The following is a 14144-nucleotide window of genomic DNA, read 5'->3' as shown; positions in this document are numbered from 1 at the left end:
ATACTCCCACTTGAAGGCAGAAATTCTTCAACATATGTATAAGGGAATAAAATAGTGCTTTTAGCTGGGGTAAACCGGCACTGGCCAATAGCGCCGTGCTTTCTATGCGCCACATCCACTGTCGTCCAATTGGAACTGAGCTAATAATGGAACCGTAGCATGGATCGGCGCTCAGGGCGCCCAGGGCGCTCGTTTAGGGGGTTATGTTCAGCCCCGAGCCGCAGTAGGAATTAGTGTTTGGGGAATAAAACGTACAACACATTTGCTATGGGCTAGATATTTCACATCTCTTTTGTTTTGTTTCCTTCTTTCCCTCAGACAGCTCCGCGTTGGGGTGAAACAAATTACAAGATGGAGACAACAGGCGGTGCGGTCCATCTACGGGAACTCCCGAGCTCAGACAGTCTCCAGAACCAAGAGCCCCCTGAACACGCTGGATACACTGGACGCGATTCCTCATCCAATTATTCCCCGCTACATGACGAGGAGCCTCCATCATATAACCAGGTGGGGTCAACGGGACAAACTCTAGGGCACAGTACATTGCTTCATCGATCAGCCTGGGTATCTCTATTCTCAATTATTTACGTGGGCCTCGTTATCTATACCTGGGCCATGACGGTAATACTGTCAATCCGCCCCCTCAAAGCCAATTCCTGGGTGTACTCGATCCAAGGGTCACACTACCTTTACGATAATAAGAAGGACGCAGATTTCCATCGAGAGAGAAAAATCTATCGTTCTGTGCGGACTATTCAGACATTTCTCCAAGTTGTTACTCTTCCCTGGATTTCCACAGTGTGTGCTAGTGCCGCTGTAATCTTTGCGCAGAATCAAAAGGATTCTATGGGCCTTCGGCTACGCCAAGTCACAACGTTGGCTGACCGCAAGTGGATGGACTTTTCTTTGTATCCAGCACTGATTTTTGGGAGATGGAGGCAATACGGCAGCACACTTCTGGCCGCCGCAATCTTCATCTGGGTGTTTGGTCTCATCACATATCCCATCCAGTCGCTCTTTCTCAGTTCGGGGTCTGTCAAAGTCCGGACTTATCCCGAACAAAGAGTCGCTATGTACGACTTCGGCTTGAGTGGTGGTTCGTATTCAGCATCAAACAATGTCGGCAATGTCGGCATGGACGTGGTGCAAGTCCGCGATGCCCTCAACAAAGCGAACAGCGGTACCTTCCAACCTAATTTGTGGAGTAACGACAGTGGAGTACAATTCTTGAGTCTCAACGATATGTCCTCTCAGACGTTCTACTCCCAGCTTCCGGGTGGTTTCAATACAGGACTGATTCGTCAATTTGCACCACGTGTGAACTCCACGGCTACATATGAGATCATAGAAGCGTCTCAGTTTCCGGTCAACTGCCGTTCAAGCTCAGACGCATTTTATGCCGAGTATTCATCTTCATACTCGTGGTACACTACTTATTCTTGGGATGTCATTGCGTGCATGCCAGGAAATATGACGGAATCACCTTGGCAGATGACACGTAACCGGCAAGATTTCTCTGAGGTCCTCTATCTCAATATGACACAAGAAGAGTTTAGCCCAGGAAGTTATGTCAGTCAAGGAGCGGGAAACAAAGCTCTTTACAGAATCACTGTGAACACTACGGCTGGCTTCTTTGAATTGCCCAACTATATGAACAAGGGTGTACCTGGCCCCTTACTGGACCAAGATCCAGTGGATCTTTGTGATCAGCACTGTTTAAATCAATCGCGCACATACTCTTCGAACTTTTATCGCCGTGATGAAATCACAGCAAGCAGCACTCTCAAAGCAGCATCGCTGGGTCCCATCTCAACACAGAACAAAGGACCGTTGTTATCGATCGCCCTGGCAACCTTCGGCCCTGGTTCTTTTGTTGACACGGTTCCGACAATCTACGCAAATCTTGAAGAAGACGACAAGGTTACAGATGAGTTGTCGTCAAGCTTAAGATCTATCTGCATTGGAAACCCCCCACTCAGCAATCTATTGGGGCCTTCGTCACTGCGCTGTATATCTATTGGGATGTCTATGAATGGCACCTGGTACCCTGCTGGATCACAGATTGCACAATGGATCCACCGGTTCCAAGAAGGCACCGGATCGATTCCGAGTGCCTTCACAGCTGCAGCTTTTCTCGCTAATAAGGAATTCCTTTCCAGTAAGGGGGGTAGATGGTCTATCAACCAAGATCTGGGCACCGATATGGATCTTCCAACAATCTCTCTCACGGGAATCATCGTAGTCTCCATCTTGATGGGACTTTACTTGCTACCGCTGTTAGCTTTGTCACTATACGCGGGTTATTACCCACGATGGACCGAGAGATTGGATTCCTTTGTAATGCTACGATTTGGCGCTTTTGCTGGCGATAAGGTCTTCCCTTTGCTGGTTGGACGCAAGACTGATAAATTTCCTGAGCTAGACGAGATGTCTGGCGTTGTTCGGGATATGTCAACATCAGGCGACGAACCTGTTGAAATTGGAAGACTGGGTTTCGGTGAAGGCAAGATGTTGCGAGAAGGACGTCGCTACGAGAGCTTCAAAGGAGACGATGAGCCGTTGAATTCCCGCGAATTTCAACGGATGCAATGGAATATGCACCGCGGAAACTGAGAATTGATATATGTATACATACTAAATTAAAAGACACTCTCACTTGTTTCTAATGATGTGATTTAAAGTAATAACTCTGTTTGGAAAATGGAACGTTATTGAGCTACGAGCCAACCCTTACTAGTAATGTCGAATACCAAGATTGAGTACATAGTGGATACAGTACAGAAGTGCATATTCTAGTTGGTCAGTATGTCCACTAAATTGGTATAGAGGCAGCCCGTTAGGCGAGTTGATCTGTCCTTCTTGCCCACTTTTAGCAGCATGGCGACCTCTGCTAGCTTCTATGGTCTAGGGAAGTGGCTATATGCGAGGGAGCGGTTGTAAAGGGCATGGATTGTGCCGTGAATGTGTTCCTATCAAAAATAAAAGAAAGCCCCGGACGCGGACGAACGCGGTACCTTGCGATGATTGCCGATCTTGCAATAGCACGCTCTACCAAATGACCTACCAGAGCGTGGAAAGGAAGCCAAGAGAGATAAACCAGCAAGGCATTAAAGGTTCTGTGAAAGAATCACTGGCCAGTCTTTGCGATCGTGGATATATTCCATCAACTCATGAAACTATAGATGAAAGAGTTAGTAAGAGGCTCGTCTGCTCGTGAAACTGCCAGCTCCCAGTATAATCTATGTAGCTAACTTACAGCTCGTTGCTATAATCTTGTAGTAGCACTAGAAGGGCTGACAGCAGCCCCAGCAGCCCTGTGTGGACAAACCGAGTCAGGACTGTACAGGTTGCAAAGTATCGGTTAGTTGGAAGACAAACCTCAAAACCTGAGGCCCTCTGAGGAAAGGGTAAAAGACTCGGTCAGTATATCATCACGACGAGGATAAGCTAGGCGAGAATAAGGGATCTTACCTGACCATAGGGACAACTCTGTGGTTCCTTTTGGCATACAGCAGCGCAGACCGTGGCTTCAGATTGACCAATGATTCCCAGACAAAGGATCGCAAGGACCAGAGTCGGCAAACGGAGTATTCCTGCAGTCATCGAGAGGGAGAAATAGGCCTAGAGAGATTTATGGAAGGAAGATAAAATGAGGACACAGTGTTCTGGTCTAAGTGCGAGAGATATCCTTGCTGTAAGGGAGGCCCCTGCTAGGCTGTGTTAGACTTGCCACCAATCGACTGCACTATATGCCCAACGCCCCAAGGAGTTACTTTATCAATCTTGTCCTTGTATAAAGAGGTTGGGATAGAAAGCTTAAAGGAATTTTTTTCTTTTACCCTGATCCAATATTATTTATTTTGTTTATATGGTAGGTGACAAAGTCTGAGAGTCGAGGGATGGTGCTCACTTGTTATCCTCACTTTAATAAGAGAATTAGGCAACTACTTAATATCCTTCGGGCATTACTAGGCCGTGACATGGACATATTGCAGGTAGAGAAACATTTGTGTCAACAAGTAACTAAATGAAAACTAAATGGTACCTAGTGAGTGGGACTTATTATCGATCCAGTTGAGTATGAAGCATTCGGGGCCATGACTCAATAGCCCAACTTAACTTCGGCGAAACGGTATTCTAATCGCCTTGGTGCCTAGCTGCCTGGGATCTGTTAATTGAAATCTGCCGCGGTAGATGCGGATGATCTGAAAGATGTGAGAACCGGTACAACCCAGTAAAGCGACCTTGTAGGAAAGCTAGACCTCGTCATGACCTCAATTTCAGAGATAGGGTCCAAAATTTGGAATCGGGTCGGGTCATGGCGAGGTCCCAGTAAATCATACGACTCGCGAAGCAAATGCGGTATCTCCGAATCTGACCTTTGAGAGATACGCTATCCTGATTCCTCGCCCCGCTGAGTGAGACCGTCCCCTCAAAATAGAATACCAGTAATGTAAGTTCTAGCGTGGCTTGATCCTTCGACTTTGGATTTGCTAGTTTGCCACTCTCTCAACGCCGACTATGATAAAGAATCTGCTTCTGCGTACAGTCCCATACTCCATCTGCGGCTAATTTGAGGCTACTCACTAGATTGCGTTCGGATACCCCGGAAGTTTCTTTAGTCAAGTAGTCAAACCAACTTAGCGATCGGGGTAAATGATTTCGCACCCTCACACCTGTACTGTACAGGGGTCACCTAGGGCACTTCTCTAAACTGGGGGTTTGAATTCAAGCGAAATTGGTCACGATCACTGCATGAACTTGGAGGTTCGGGCACTATTGCGGCATACCGCGGAAGAATCCCGTTCAATAGGTCCGGGATGTAGCCACTATCACAGTTATAATCAGTCATGCATGTGCATGAGGTGAAAAATGATAAAAACCTCGGAAGATAATACGCATAACGTGAGTGGGCCCTTCAAAGATGGCTAACACAGCCTTACTTTAGAAGACCCGGGTTAATCGATGTACATCTAATCGCCAATTGAAGTGCGTTGCTCAAATAAATGAAAAATACAAACAGAGATTCAAGTTCGCTCCTTCCTTGGGAGCTACATTCATATTTCCTACAAGCAAACCCTGGTTGCGGGGCACTACCTAGGTAGCTACAAACGACAACAACGAAAAAAGGAAAAAGGAAGTGGCCGAGCCTCAACCAATTGACGAAACTGTCGATAAACTATGGGAAGGCACCGCCAAGATGGGACACTGGAAAGGAAATTGCGGGTCTACGAGAACAGATGGAGTAGGTGCATGTAGAATTCCTACATTGGCGCAGACTTTCTTTCGCAATGGTCCAAAACAAATAGTTTTGAATATTGACACGAAAGAAATATCCAACTGTAAATAAACTTATCTAACGGTAAAACCACCATCAATTCTAACATCCGCACCATTAATCATGCCGCTAGAATCCTATTGCAAAAGTCAGAACCAGAGCCATAGTCCACCAAGCCGAGGGGACATACCTGACAAAGGAATAGTACAGAATCAGCAACCTCCTCTGGAAGCACAAACTTGCCGGTCGGTATGTTCGCCAAGAAAGCATCGCGGACACTTGCCTCTCCCCAAGCCTTCCTCCCAAGATCCGTCCACGCCACAGTCGGAGAAACAGTGTTAGCCGTGATACCCCGATCACCCCATTCAGACGCCATACTGCGCGTCAGACCCAAGAGGCCAGCCTTCGAAGCACAATACGCGCCATGCCGATGCAGCGCGGCATGTGCCGCCTGAGATGAAATGCTGACAATTCTTCCCGGTGGCGGGGGACTCGGTGATGATTCGGCGGCCTTGGATGCAGCGAAATAGAGTCGGGCAAAGGCTTGAGAGCAGAGCATCGGGCCGTAGAGGTTAACGGTCAGATGCTTCAGTGTTTCTTCGGGGGGTGTTATCTCCATGTCGCTGAGAGATACGTATCCGGCTGTGTTGATCAGGATACTTGGAAACGCTCTTTCATTTGGAGAGGACGAGGTTGGGTCGATTATTTGTTTCTCTAGAGAGTTGAAGGCCGCCTGCACGGAGTCTGGTGAGGTGATATCGCATTCATAGGTGTGGATGTCGTCTAGATTGCCGCTCGCGCCGTACCCGGATTCGAGAAGCTCGTCGCGACGTGCAGCTTCGAAAGGTGCGTAGAGAATGGCGAGACGGGCACCTTGTTGTCTTAGCTTTTGGCCTATGCTTGATCCAAGGCCGCCTGTGGAGAAGTTAGGTTTCGTTGTGTTCGACTTTGTGTCTCGTGTCCCTACCCAGGCCGCCAGGCATGATGGCTAATCTTCGTGCGAATGCCATTGTGTACAGATCTCGTTTGGATGGTGGCAGAGTGTCAACAGGGGGAGGTGTCCAAAAAGAACTTACACGGTTTGAACTTCACCACATTCTCCGCTGAGGGGAATATGGACGCTTTCGGAAACGATCATCCGCAGTATCCACCCCCACACTTGATGTCGCTTGGCAGTGAAAGGGCTGAAGGGCTGAAGGTGAAGGGTACATAAGACTATCTTTTGCTTGCTTTTACATAATTACTAAATTACCTAGGTAATAAGGTGAATTTGAATCCATGGAACCCATCGGTCTATACGATAAGCTTACTGCCTTTCCAGAACTAACAAACTCAATTCATCAGATCCCCCACCCAATCAGAGATATTGTATCTATATCGCCCTTTTCCTCAACTTCTACTACACCATATTCTATTTACCTCTCTTTCTTCTCTCCTGCATGAATATCAACATCATCCAACACAGCCTGATTCTCTTTCGCCGCCGCAAGTCGAATCCTCTTTAGTTTCCTCGTATCAACATCCACCCGCCAAGTGAAAGCCCAAGTAATGAGGTTCATAATAATAGCCATACCAACAAATCCCATCGCAATCCCAAAGGAGGTCGCATATCGTGGTGCAAACCGAGAATTAAATAACTGAGACCCCACAGCCCCTCCAATCTGGCCGTAACTATTCGCAAATGCGATTGCAAAGGCGGATCCCGTCGCGCCCTCGGTGGTCTGGACTCGCCAGGGCCACATCATTGTATACCTGGTTTATCTTAGCATGGGTATTGAAGTAGTATAAAATCCTCCCTCGAGAGTGCGACTCACCATGCAGTCGAGAACCCTCCTACTATAATCGTCGCGGCATACACACCACCGTTGTTTGGGAAGGCATATAACACGCCATAACACGCTAGAATGACAATCATGAAGCCAAGCGGGATGGCTGGTTGAGGAATACGCCCGGTATCTGCGAAGATGCCGAATGCGACTGTCAATATTACTGCGAAGACCGCGGATGGGATGTTTAGTAGCTGAGTTTCGCCCATAGACCTTTGAGCATTGTTAGCAGATGTACTGTCCCCTTCGATTTGGAATAACTCACGTAAATCCAAGATTGGAAATAACGGTTGGTTGGTAGAATGTGAGTCCCGTCGTGCCAATAGTGAAAAAGGCCCAGCAGAAGAGAAAAAGCCAGATCCGCTTGTTCTTCAATGTGGTAATTAGTTCGCGCAAATTGAAGTTAGCCTCTGCCGCTCGAGGGGAGTTGCTTGGTAGGCGGGCTTGAGTGAAGGCCTTTTCTTTTTCAGATAACCAGGATGCAGTTGAAGGAACTGTGGAATAATTAGTTACGCCTGGCATCGAAAGTTGGGATGACCTACAATCAGGTAAGAAGAAATAAGTAAAGATTCCCAGTAACACCGTGAAGATTCCTTCCGTCAGAATAAGCCTAAGAACCATCATTAGCAATTGATTAATATTTTTGGGAGGAGATTGAAATACCATTTCCACCCAGATAGACCACCAGCAACGACACCATTGAAAGCAAATGCAAGGACACCACTGATCACAGTACTAAAGTTTCCTAGTATTGTCACGAGGACTATCCTTGGAGCAACCTCATCGGGTCTATACCAATAGCATAGTTGTAAGAGCATTCCCGGCCACAGGCCAGCCTCAAATAGTCCAAGGAAGAATCGGACGGCATATAGACCCTGTCTGTTAGTCACAGCTGCATGGCAGCAGAGAACAATACCCCAAGATATCTGCACATGTTAGTACCAAGCTAGCTAGAGGTGGAATGGTTCAATGTACCATAATCCGAGCTTGCCAAATCGAAGGTCGCACGCCTTTCAACAACAGGTTGGACGGCGCTTCTGCAATAATGTAAGGGACCTCCAAGGGATTAGTACAACCTCAGCAATGACGTTTTTTGTCTGAGTTCTCTCACATAATACATAGTTGTAACCAGATTATACTGGTTTGAAGTCATTTTCAATTCAGTCAAGATGTTCCGTGGTGTGCCCTTATCCATGATCCGGGCATATGAGACCTAAAATATTGTGGTTAGTGACTTCCCACCAGTGTACTCCATAGATAATCTTACATTGGTGAAATCAACGCTTTTCAACATATACATAACAGCCAGTAGTGGAATCAGATGCCAGTCAATGCGTCGTAAAAGCTTCTTTTCCTCTGCGCTAGTGAGCGTCGCACGCGCTCGCATCAGGGTGGCATCATAACCGGGGATGAGCTCTTCCTCAAAAGACCCTGGAGTCTCATCTCCATTGCGGTTGACATAGTGTATATTTCCTTTCGCCGGTAGCGGTATTTTGTCCGCAGAGACAGCCCCAATTTGGCCTTTCTCTGCTATCTCAGAAGACATAGTGATCAACGATCAGTGCGAACCTGCCACACGGAAGAAATGTACTGCTGCAGAAATTGCAATGACCCAGGACGGATATCCAGGCCATTAAATGAACCCCAACATTTGTTTTACTCCACATTCTTACAAAACACCAAAGGTTGGTTATCTCCTGCGTGAATTGCGCGAGATGAGCAAGGAATACTCGACATGGCGTGCATGCATGCAAGGGTTTACCTAGCGTCTTATACGGAGCTGTAGAATACATTTACCGAGATCATCATTTGAGATAAAAGCCTTACCTGCCGTGCGCTGAGGCCCCCGTTAATCTAGAAAGCCGTATGTCGGCTATAACTCAATATATCGCCCATATAGTTAAACAATCTGCGAAGAGTATGCCACATGAGTCAACATCTAGAATAGTTCCCGAGTATTCAATAGTGCACTTTTATCAATCGCTCTTGGATTTTTTCCATTTCACATAATCAATTTCATAGTTGTTGGTTTATATAGCGTTGGTTAAAATGCAAGCAAATATCGCCCTAAGGTGGACGGAGCACGCGATAATGGGGCCATGCTCGGCAAATTCATGGCCTTAAAATAGTACAGTGAGTCTGCCGATCAAAGATAATGCATCTCGCTAGATTCAGTGAAAACAGAAAAAAAAAAAACCAATGAAACGAAGTAAGCACTCCAGGGCCACGAGGATACGCCATTGCGGGGAGAGAATGCCTAATCAGCCCCTCTCAATTCACTCCATCTCTTCCCAAGAACTACATCAATACTCCTCGTAAGTCCCTAACCTTTGTCACACTTCAATGAGCTGAGAAATATGAAGACAAATCACATGTACTTTTATGCCGCCGCATCTCTAGCAAGAGTGGCGCTGGCGTCGGAATCACAACAACCCTTGATTGGAAATGTAGTCCATGACGTGAAATCCCCAAGTGTGGACTTGGACAAAATTATCGATGAATCTCCTCTCTTATCATTCCACAGAGACATTGTGCAAATTCCATCAATCAGTGAACACGAGAAAAGCGTTGGAAACTTCATCTTGGACTTCATCCGCTCACACAACCTAACCGTCGAGAAACAAATTGTTACTCCGGGGAGCGACACCGAGCAAGAAAGATTCAACATTTATGCCTACACTGGGAAAGACAGATTCCCCGATATTCTGCTCACCAGCCACATCGATACTGTCCCACCTTTCATCCCTTACTCGCTTCATCCACCAGCCTCAGATAACACAGAGAATCTGAAATTCAATCGATCAGACCTGATTATCGCTGGCCGCGGCACGGTGGATGCCAAAGCCAGTGTCGCAGCCATACTATTTGCTGCACTGGAAACACTGGATGCCAATCCCGATGCCTCAATCGGGTTATTGTTTGATGTTGGCGAAGAGAAAAGTGGCGTTGGAATGAAACATTTCTCAAACTCCGATCTCAACCCAGCACCACCTACCTTCCACGCAGTCATATTCGGAGAGCCGACAGAGCTCAAGCTTGTCGCGGGACACAAAGGTACTCTTGGATTCAAGATTGTCGCTGAAGGAAAAGCCGCGCATTCAGGATACCCGTGGCTCGGGAAAAGCGCGATATCCGCGCTTCTTCCTGTTTTATCTTACCTCGATACCTTGCAAGATGTCCCGCCGGAAAAAGGTGGACTTCTCCGAAGTGAGAAGTTTGGTCAATCGACATTAAATATTGGAGTTGTGCGCGCTGGTTTAGCTGGTAATGTCGTCCCTGCATATGCCGAGGCGACGATTTCCGTTCGTCTTGCGGCTGGAAGTCCAGATGATACGAGAGAGATTGTGAGGAAGGCGGTCGAAGATGTGACTGGTGGTGATGGAAGTGTATATCCTGACTTTGGGGACATCGAGAACGGCGCTCCGCCCCAACATCTTGATGTTGACGTCGACGGGTTTGACGTGATTACTGTAAACTACGGGACTGATATTCCTTCCTTGAAGATCAGCACTCAAGGAGGTCCAAAAGTGAAGCGGTATCTCTACGGGCCGGGTAGTATCCATGTTGCCCATGGTGATGATGAGGCAATCAACGTGGGAGAACTTGAAGAGGCGGTGCGAGGATACAAAAGGTTGATCTCGGCCGCGCTGGGTGCACACTAGATGTAGGCCTTCTTTTGGCTTGAGAAATAGATGAATGTTACAGCGACGATACTACGCTCTCGATCATATCTACGAGTCTCATATCTACGAGTCTACAAGCGGTTTGCTGATCTAGCCTCACAAGACATCGGATCATCAATCGAGGGAGTCCGGTAGGCAGGAGGACGGCCATAGACTGGACTGCAACACCCGGACCCTCTGCGACCAAGGCTTATGCGGTGGAGTTCAATCCCTGCTGGTGGTCTGGGACGACATAGAAGTGAGTGATGAAAGGAACGGTTCATCACAGACACCACTTCACATATGCCTCGGGGGCAACGGGAATTCAGCCCAGCCCAGCAAAAGAATGGTCGGACACCGAGTCCGTCAACAGCAAACCACGGATCTACACCCCAAGAGGGGCAGTCAGTAGCATCTGCCTTGAGACAAGATCTTCCAAGGCACGACACCAAGGAGGGAAAAAAGAAGAATGAAGCATGCATGTCCTTTCGCTGGTATTGTCCAGATCAAGTTTTAACGGTAATTTCTCAGAACGAGACTCGCGCTTTTGGAAGGCCAAAAACGTAAGACCTCGAACACCCGTCATGCGTGTTGCAGAAAACATACTTACCAACACCACCCCTATATGGACGCCAAATCACCACCTTTTTCTGTTCCCATCCTGTAGTCCCGATGACTACCGGAAAAAGGGAAGCTGCTGTAGAAATCCTCACCGGTTCAAACGGCAGTCGTATCGGCCGAGACACTCGTCTTCTCCTCGCGTCCAACAGAGTGCTCTGTCTCTGTATCCGAGTCAACGATTTTGAGGTGCTCAAACCAATCACCATTGGACTTGCGCCACCACTCGGCGATCGCGATGATAGTCACACCGCCCATAATGACAATCGCGTAGTTGAACAAGGAGGAATCCTCGTCAATTGCACTGTCTGAATAGGCCGGGGCGCAGAGAACAGCAAAAGCAAACCCATTCCACAGGAACGTAACAACAGCGGCGGCCACGCCAAACCGGCCCATATCCCAAAAGCCTGGACGGAACGATTTACGCGTGATGAACGCACGGCCGATTCCAACCAAACCGTATGCTGCAAGGGAACCCGCAGCAGAGGTGGAGACCAAGCTGGAGAATGCCACTTGCGACGGAAGCTGAGTGCAGAGGAGAAGCGCGGCAATAGTGGAAATGAAGATAACAGCGTTGTGAGGCTGCTTCGACTTCGATACACGCGACAGCACGTCGCTGAATGGGAAGACGCCATCGCGTGCCACGGCGAATACAAGGCGTGATACAGCAACCAACGAAATGGAAGTGTTGAGAATTGCTCCGATCATCGAGACAATGGTCATCACAACGTGGGCATGGGGACCGAGAGCCATTGCGTACATGTTGATGAACGGCTGGGGCGCGCTAGTTTCGTAGAACGTCTCAATCGGAGGCATACAGAAGAGAAACAAGATAATGATCGGGAAGCCGCACAGCGCAGACGCAACGGTTGCCCAGAATATACCCTTCGCGGCGGCTTTCTTGGCCGAGATGGTCTCTTCTGCGACATGGCCCGAAGCATCCTGTCCAACGAGACAACTGCCGACCAAGAACCAGGACAGAACCCAGTTCAGTCCGGGACTAGTGCCCTCGCCATTGTATGTAGACGTAAACACGTATTCGGCTGTCTGGAAGCCGTATGTCTTAGAAACGCCGATGGGAAGCCAGATGAAGTTGAGCAGCATATCGATGATAATGACAGTCACACCAGCTCGGAACACCCAGGAGTACATGCGCGGGGGCAGGAAATTTAGCGAGGTAGCGATGGCCAGGAAAAGAAGCGAGATAGCCCATGCTACAGCGCGCGCTCGGACGTCGGATGTTTCATATGGGAAGCTCGTCTTTGGGTCGAACACGACTATCTCCGAGATCAGGTAGTTGGCGACACCGAACGAATCACTCGCGAGGAAAGCGGTCCAGGCAACCAATGTCCATGCAGCAACGAGAAACGAGATGAAGCGGCCGACTTTACCGCCTCCCCAGGATCGGAAAGCCCAGTAGTAAATTGACCCCGCGGCGGGATAGCTTGAACAAGCTTCCGCGAGACAGGCGGCCGTGATGACGGACAGGATGCTACCGGAGACCCAGGAGCTCCAACTAAGGGTGTTGTTAGTGATGTGATCAATCCTAAAAAGCGCCGGAAACCGCAGGCGACGGGAAACAAAGAACATACATGGCAGCCGGCCCGCCTCCACTGAGGGCGATATAGAAAAGCACACGGATTCCTCCGACGCAATTCAAGGCCGAGAAGGAGCAGGCGAAATTATCGAACGAGCCCCAGCCTCGGGCCAAGACAGAGCGATAGCCAAGCTTTAGGAGGTCACGATCATCTTCATTAGTCACAGAAACTACATCGGAGTTCTGGTCCTGATGTTCGCTGTTTCGGACATCTTGCGGGGAGTTGGCTGCATCAAGGGCAACAACGTCAGGGAAGCTCATGATAGCTGCTCTTTTTTTTTTGTCTGTCTTTTGAGAGGCTTGGCACTTGACAACGGCTTTCTTTTTTCTCGAAGAAAAAAAAAGCTATGTCGAATTAACTTTTTCCCATCATGATATCACGTGGGCCGATCAATTGCTTGAATGGACCCCGACACCGGGGTTTATTAGGGGATCTTCTGAGTCATTATTATTAGATTGTTGTTTTTTTAGAAGGAACATTGAGAGAACCACGAAGAATTGACTAGAAAATATCAAGTCTCCGGGCCGTATGGAGAGTTTTGAAGCTATCGATTGCTATGTAGTATTAATTAATGTCAGCTTTGGCTGTTGTCATGCGGGTGAAGTGGCGGGGTCAATTGACAGCGTGTCTCACAGCGGTTGCCCCGTACTCCCTGGAGTTCTGCAATTTCTGATATACTTTGGTGCGCTTGACCGCTCATTAATCGAGGAAATCTAAATTTATGTATAGATATAATATACAAGGCCCTTACTGAAAAAAAGAAAGAAAGAACACTAATTGGCAACAGTTGTAAACAGCTTGCAGAGGCCTTATCGTTGTCTCAATGGCGTGATCATCCATAGGCGGACCGATCACGGAGATCATGGGGTATTGATACTGGGCGAGAACTGAAAATAACAGTAAATTACACAATGTCCCACCGGAACCGCCCAGAAACCCTGGATTCGAGGTATACAGGGGTACAGAGTGGTATTATATCATGTATCATACCGTATTGCTGCCCCTCCAACTTGCATGTGGATCAATCCTCCATTGGGAATAGCGTATGGTTCCTCCCCCTCCATATTTCTTTCGACATTTCCCAGACCTTTTCCCTTCTCTTCCCTCACTCTCTCTCTCAAAGGCATCGGATTTGTGAAAATTCTATCCTTGAGACCCCTTT

The 14144-nt window shown here is 48.0% G+C and overlaps 6 protein-coding genes across 6 annotated transcripts; 2 read left to right on the top strand and 4 right to left on the bottom strand.

Moving 5' to 3' along the window:
* Window positions 1–351: 351 nt before the first annotated feature.
* N7471_011210 (uncharacterized protein) lies at window positions 352–2613 on the top strand (the record flags this gene model as incomplete). The annotated part of the gene is made up of 1 exon (XM_057283929.1): window positions 352–2613. The coding sequence occupies one exon, from the start codon at window positions 352–354 to the stop codon at window positions 2611–2613; it is 2262 nt and encodes a 753-aa protein (XP_057130195.1).
* A 550-nt stretch (window positions 2614–3163) lies between these two features.
* N7471_011209 (uncharacterized protein) lies at window positions 3164–3603 on the bottom strand (the record flags this gene model as incomplete). The annotated part of the gene is made up of 3 exons (XM_057283928.1): window positions 3164–3176; window positions 3257–3396; window positions 3472–3603. 3 exons carry the CDS (start codon window positions 3601–3603, stop codon window positions 3164–3166), a joined length of 285 nt encoding a protein of 94 aa, XP_057130194.1.
* A 1749-nt stretch (window positions 3604–5352) lies between these two features.
* Window positions 5353–6288, bottom strand: N7471_011208 (putative short-chain dehydrogenase/reductase; the record flags this gene model as incomplete). The annotated part of the gene is made up of 3 exons (XM_057283927.1): window positions 5353–5415; window positions 5469–6193; window positions 6246–6288. 3 exons carry the CDS (start codon window positions 6286–6288, stop codon window positions 5353–5355), a joined length of 831 nt encoding a protein of 276 aa, XP_057130193.1.
* A 405-nt stretch (window positions 6289–6693) lies between these two features.
* N7471_011207 (uncharacterized protein) lies at window positions 6694–8650 on the bottom strand (the record flags this gene model as incomplete). Its single annotated transcript, XM_057283926.1, has 8 exons — window positions 6694–7030; window positions 7093–7317; window positions 7370–7598; window positions 7647–7714; window positions 7768–8030; window positions 8080–8160; window positions 8216–8317; window positions 8372–8650. 8 exons carry the CDS (start codon window positions 8648–8650, stop codon window positions 6694–6696), a joined length of 1584 nt encoding a protein of 527 aa, XP_057130192.1.
* An 811-nt stretch (window positions 8651–9461) lies between these two features.
* Window positions 9462–10766, top strand: N7471_011206 (M20 family metallopeptidase; the record flags this gene model as incomplete). The annotated part of the gene is made up of 1 exon (XM_057283925.1): window positions 9462–10766. The coding sequence occupies one exon, from the start codon at window positions 9462–9464 to the stop codon at window positions 10764–10766; it is 1305 nt and encodes a 434-aa protein (XP_057130191.1).
* Window positions 10767–11483: 717 nt separating this feature from the next.
* N7471_011205 (uncharacterized protein) lies at window positions 11484–13242 on the bottom strand (the record flags this gene model as incomplete). Its single annotated transcript, XM_057283924.1, has 2 exons — window positions 11484–12900; window positions 12977–13242. 2 exons carry the CDS (start codon window positions 13240–13242, stop codon window positions 11484–11486), a joined length of 1683 nt encoding a protein of 560 aa, XP_057130190.1.
* Between the last annotated feature and the right edge of the window lie 902 nt (window positions 13243–14144).

Source organism: Penicillium samsonianum (assembly GCF_028829775.1).
Source record: "Penicillium samsonianum strain IBT 33392 chromosome Unknown utg000007l_segment0_segment0, whole genome shotgun sequence".
NCBI lineage: Eukaryota > Fungi > Ascomycota > Eurotiomycetes > Eurotiales > Aspergillaceae > Penicillium > Penicillium samsonianum.
This window is presented reverse-complemented; position numbering and strand designations above follow the sequence as displayed.